At 50.5% G+C, this 3,602-nt stretch overlaps 1 protein-coding gene across 1 annotated transcript in view; it reads left to right on the forward strand.

The window, feature by feature from the left end:
* Nucleotides 1–1,311: 1,311 nt before the first annotated feature.
* FAM180A (family with sequence similarity 180, member A) overlaps nt 1,312–3,602 on the forward strand; it is a 17,872-nt gene continuing 15,581 nt past the window's right edge. Inside the window, exon 1 of the mRNA XM_005875602.2 lies at nt 1,312–1,594. Coding sequence (XP_005875664.1) covers nt 1,519–1,594 — 76 coding nt within the window. The 5' untranslated portion in view covers nt 1,312–1,518. The remainder of the gene's footprint in view (nt 1,595–3,602) is intronic.

The following is a 3,602-nucleotide window of genomic DNA, read 5'->3' on the forward strand; positions in this document are numbered from 1 at the left end:
CAACACTTAACCACTGAGCCACGCCGGCCAGGCTAGTCACTTTTTTTTTTCAAGCAACCTCTTGTACCAGATAAAAGGGGAGTGGCCTAGTCAAGCTGGGCAGCACCTCCACAGGCCGGAAACCCCCAAGGTTCACCATCTTCAAGCTGTAGCATCCCACATCTGTGATTTCAGACAGGGTGAGGGAGTGGACAAAACCAAGGTGTCTATGGCGGTGCTTTGATAGTGAACATGGATCTTAAATCTTGCTACCACAAAAAGAAATGACAATCCTGTGGTGTGACAGGTGTTAGCTAACACTACACTGACGAGCACATTGCAAATATATACACGTATCAAAAAACACTTTGCACACCTTAAACTTGCACCCTGTTATAGGTCAATTATATCTCAGTACAAAATAATTAATTTGATGATTAATGAAATGCCAAAAAAAATTATCATTGAAAAACACTACCATTTTGCTTGGGAGAATCAAAGTGGTTTGGTCCTAGGTCTAGACACAGCCCAGAAAGCAGGTGTCATGAATGCGAAGGGAGAAAGGGGTCACCCATGGGCCCCTGGCTCATTACCTGCACATACAACACCTATGCACGACCGGCACCTCTCCATTCTGCTCCTCACAACCTGCCAACTCCCATCCCCAGAGACTGTGGGGGAGGCTCTAGCTCTGGCTGAAGGTGCCAACATCTCCAGGTCTAGCTCCAGGGAAGGACAAGACACTCACTCAGTCCAGTGATGGCGAACCTATGACACACGTTTCAGAGGTGACACGCGAACTCATTTTTTTGGTTGATTTTTCTTTGTTAAATGGCATTTAAATATATAAAATAAATATCAAAAATATAAGTCGTCGTTTTACTATGGTTGCAAATATCAAAAAATTTCTATATGTGACACGGCACCAGAGTTAAATTAGGGTTTTTCAAAATGCTGACACGCCGAGCTCAAAAGGTTCGCCATCACTGGCTCAGACACTACAATGACTTTGCTGTCCTCAGGCAACTCTGGGCTCCGCAGCCCAGCTCGGCCCAGCGTCTGGGAGAAGCCTCCCGGCTCCCACTGCAGCCCTCGCCCGGCTCTGGTATGTGTGCGGACAGGGACAGCAGCCAGCTCTTCGCCGGGCTCTCTAACAAGTTCCACGAGTCTGTTTGTTAAAGAAAAATTCCAGTGGGTGCATCCAACACATGGAACTCAAGCACAGATTTATATTTATCCAGCCCACTGCCAAGGAGATCACATGCCCCGTGAGTCACTCCAGATGTGCTCAAAAACAGAGTCTCTCTGTGGCCGCCCAGTCCCCCAATCCCGGAGAGAGTCGGATAGACAGGTCCCCGCCCGTGCCCCCAGGAGGCAGCCTCTGCCTCCACCTTCCCAGGCGGGAGAGGGCATCGCTCTTTGGAAAAGGGAAAGGTGGGGAGAACTGTACCGTCTCCCAGGAGGACCGGGACGGGCACACCTGTAGCTCCCGGGGTCCCGCTGGGGTTGAGGCGACCCCTCACCTGCGTGGAGGAGAAGATGTGTTGGAAGACGCTGCTGCTGCTGCTGCTGTGTTACGATGCTCAGGCCACTGTGGCCCACAGGTGGAGCAGGGGTGAGTTGCTTTTCATCATCTGTCTGATGCTCATCGTTCTTTTTTAAATACAACTAGGAATTGGGGGGGGGATTAGAAACCCCATTTCCTCCTTTAATCTCATCTCTGAGGATTGCTTTATGCTTCTTGACAAGTTAGCAGGTGTTAGGAGGTGACAGGGGACAGGACACTGGAGGAAATCAAAGCGCTGAGGGGCTTGGTCAAGGTGGGAACGCAGAGGGCATCCCTCTCAACACGCCAGGGCAAGTCATCTTTGCTGCATGGAATGTGCACAGACCCCCTCGATCTCCTCCCCGCCCTCCCCCAGGCTGCTGCCCTGGGCAGGCGTGCGGAGAGCAGGTGTCCAGGTGTGACATGCTAACACCTGGGAGTATGGGTGACAGATGCTACCTGGAGAGCCTGGCTGGAAGTGGACACATCTCCGCAGCCAGGCAGAGCAGGCCAGCGGCAGGAGAGGAAGGGAAAGTCTTCAGCATCCTTGCGTCTACCTGCCTTCTTCCCCCACCGGCCCCCAGCCCTTCTCAGATTTAGTCCCTCAGAGCCGCGTGCCATCTTTTCTCTATGCCCAGGACCAGCTCCAGGTGGCAGACAGACAGCACCCCCAGCCAGTGGGAGTTTATCACTGTCAGGAAGTGAGGGGCCAAGAGCGTGGACCACTCATGTCAATCTGAAATCTGCCCGCCCACCCCCTAAAGTCAACTAAGGTCTCTCTCCTGGAAAGAACTGGAAAGAGGCAGGCTCATAGGTGTTTCGAGAGATCCAAACGGGGCTGAAGACTGGCATCAGGGGTCAGGATGAGCCTCCGGGTCCCAAGGAGAGTGTCAGGGAGGAAGGCCCGGCCCAGTGGGGACAGAGGGCACAGAGCAGATGGACCTGGAATGGAGGGGGGTGGGCGCTGCACTTATTTGAGGCTTTATTCCCTCGTTTTTACGCCTGAGATTAGGGACTTGCCAGTTCTCTGAACTGAGCTGTGAAATGAGTGTTGCCTTGGGGCAAATAATAATGTAACATTTTCCTTTATTTCCGGTAAGACCACTACACACACACACACACACCACCCTGCTCATCATGTGCACAAACTTTGGGGCAACAGTTAGAAGCAGAGAGACATTGGAGTGATGTCCTGCCACTCACCCTGTGTGACACTGGGGTCTTCCTAATTAGCCTATAAAAAAGATGGTAAAATCCACTCTAGGCTGTTAGAAAGCCCGATGAGATGATTTGATTTGTAACAGGCTTGTAGACACGATAACCACATCATGAGCTACCACCCCACAAGGAACTCACAGGTTTGGGCTCTGCCTCAAATGGGGCTGTGTGATCTCTGGCAAGTCTCTTAACCTCTCTGAGCTTTCGTTCACTAACAGATACCAGATTAACAAAACCAAAACTTACCTTCACTGTGTTGTTGTGAGACTCAGATTAAAAATGTAAATAAGATGCTTTGTAAACGACGAAGCACTATATAAATGTTAGCCACTTAAAAATGAAATAATTCCATTTAAAAAAAAAAAAAAAGCTTGAGATTCTCAACAGACAGTTTTATAGCAACATCCTGGGAGCAACTGCTCTGGCCCCACCCAGTCCGCGCTGGGGAAGAGCTGCCCCAACAGCAAACCACCAGGAAGCAGGGGCAGCGACCTGGAGGCAGAGGCGGGTGAGGCAGCTGATGCTAAGCACCAGATTAGTGGTCCACATCAGTGCGCAGTCAACAAACGATAGGGAGCCCTCGGCCCTCATCAAAAGCCTTCCACATAGTGGATCTTTCTTCGCTTTTAACATTTTTTTCCTACTTATAAAAGGAATACACAATTGCCACCAGTTTTTAAAAGACGGAGTGGGAGTCACACCCAAATGTAAACAATTTTTCCAAATGTACTTACTGTTCCTTTCACCTTCACCCTTACCCCATCCCACCCCAAACCCAGGCCTAATTCCCTTTGGAAACAGTCTCAGGATGACCACCCTTATAAGATCCTCCTCCTCCAACAACCCCCCCCAACCCTCC

Source organism: Myotis brandtii, unplaced genomic scaffold, assembly GCF_000412655.1.
Source record: "Myotis brandtii unplaced genomic scaffold, ASM41265v1 scaffold464, whole genome shotgun sequence".
Classification (NCBI taxonomy): domain Eukaryota; kingdom Metazoa; phylum Chordata; class Mammalia; order Chiroptera; family Vespertilionidae; genus Myotis; species Myotis brandtii.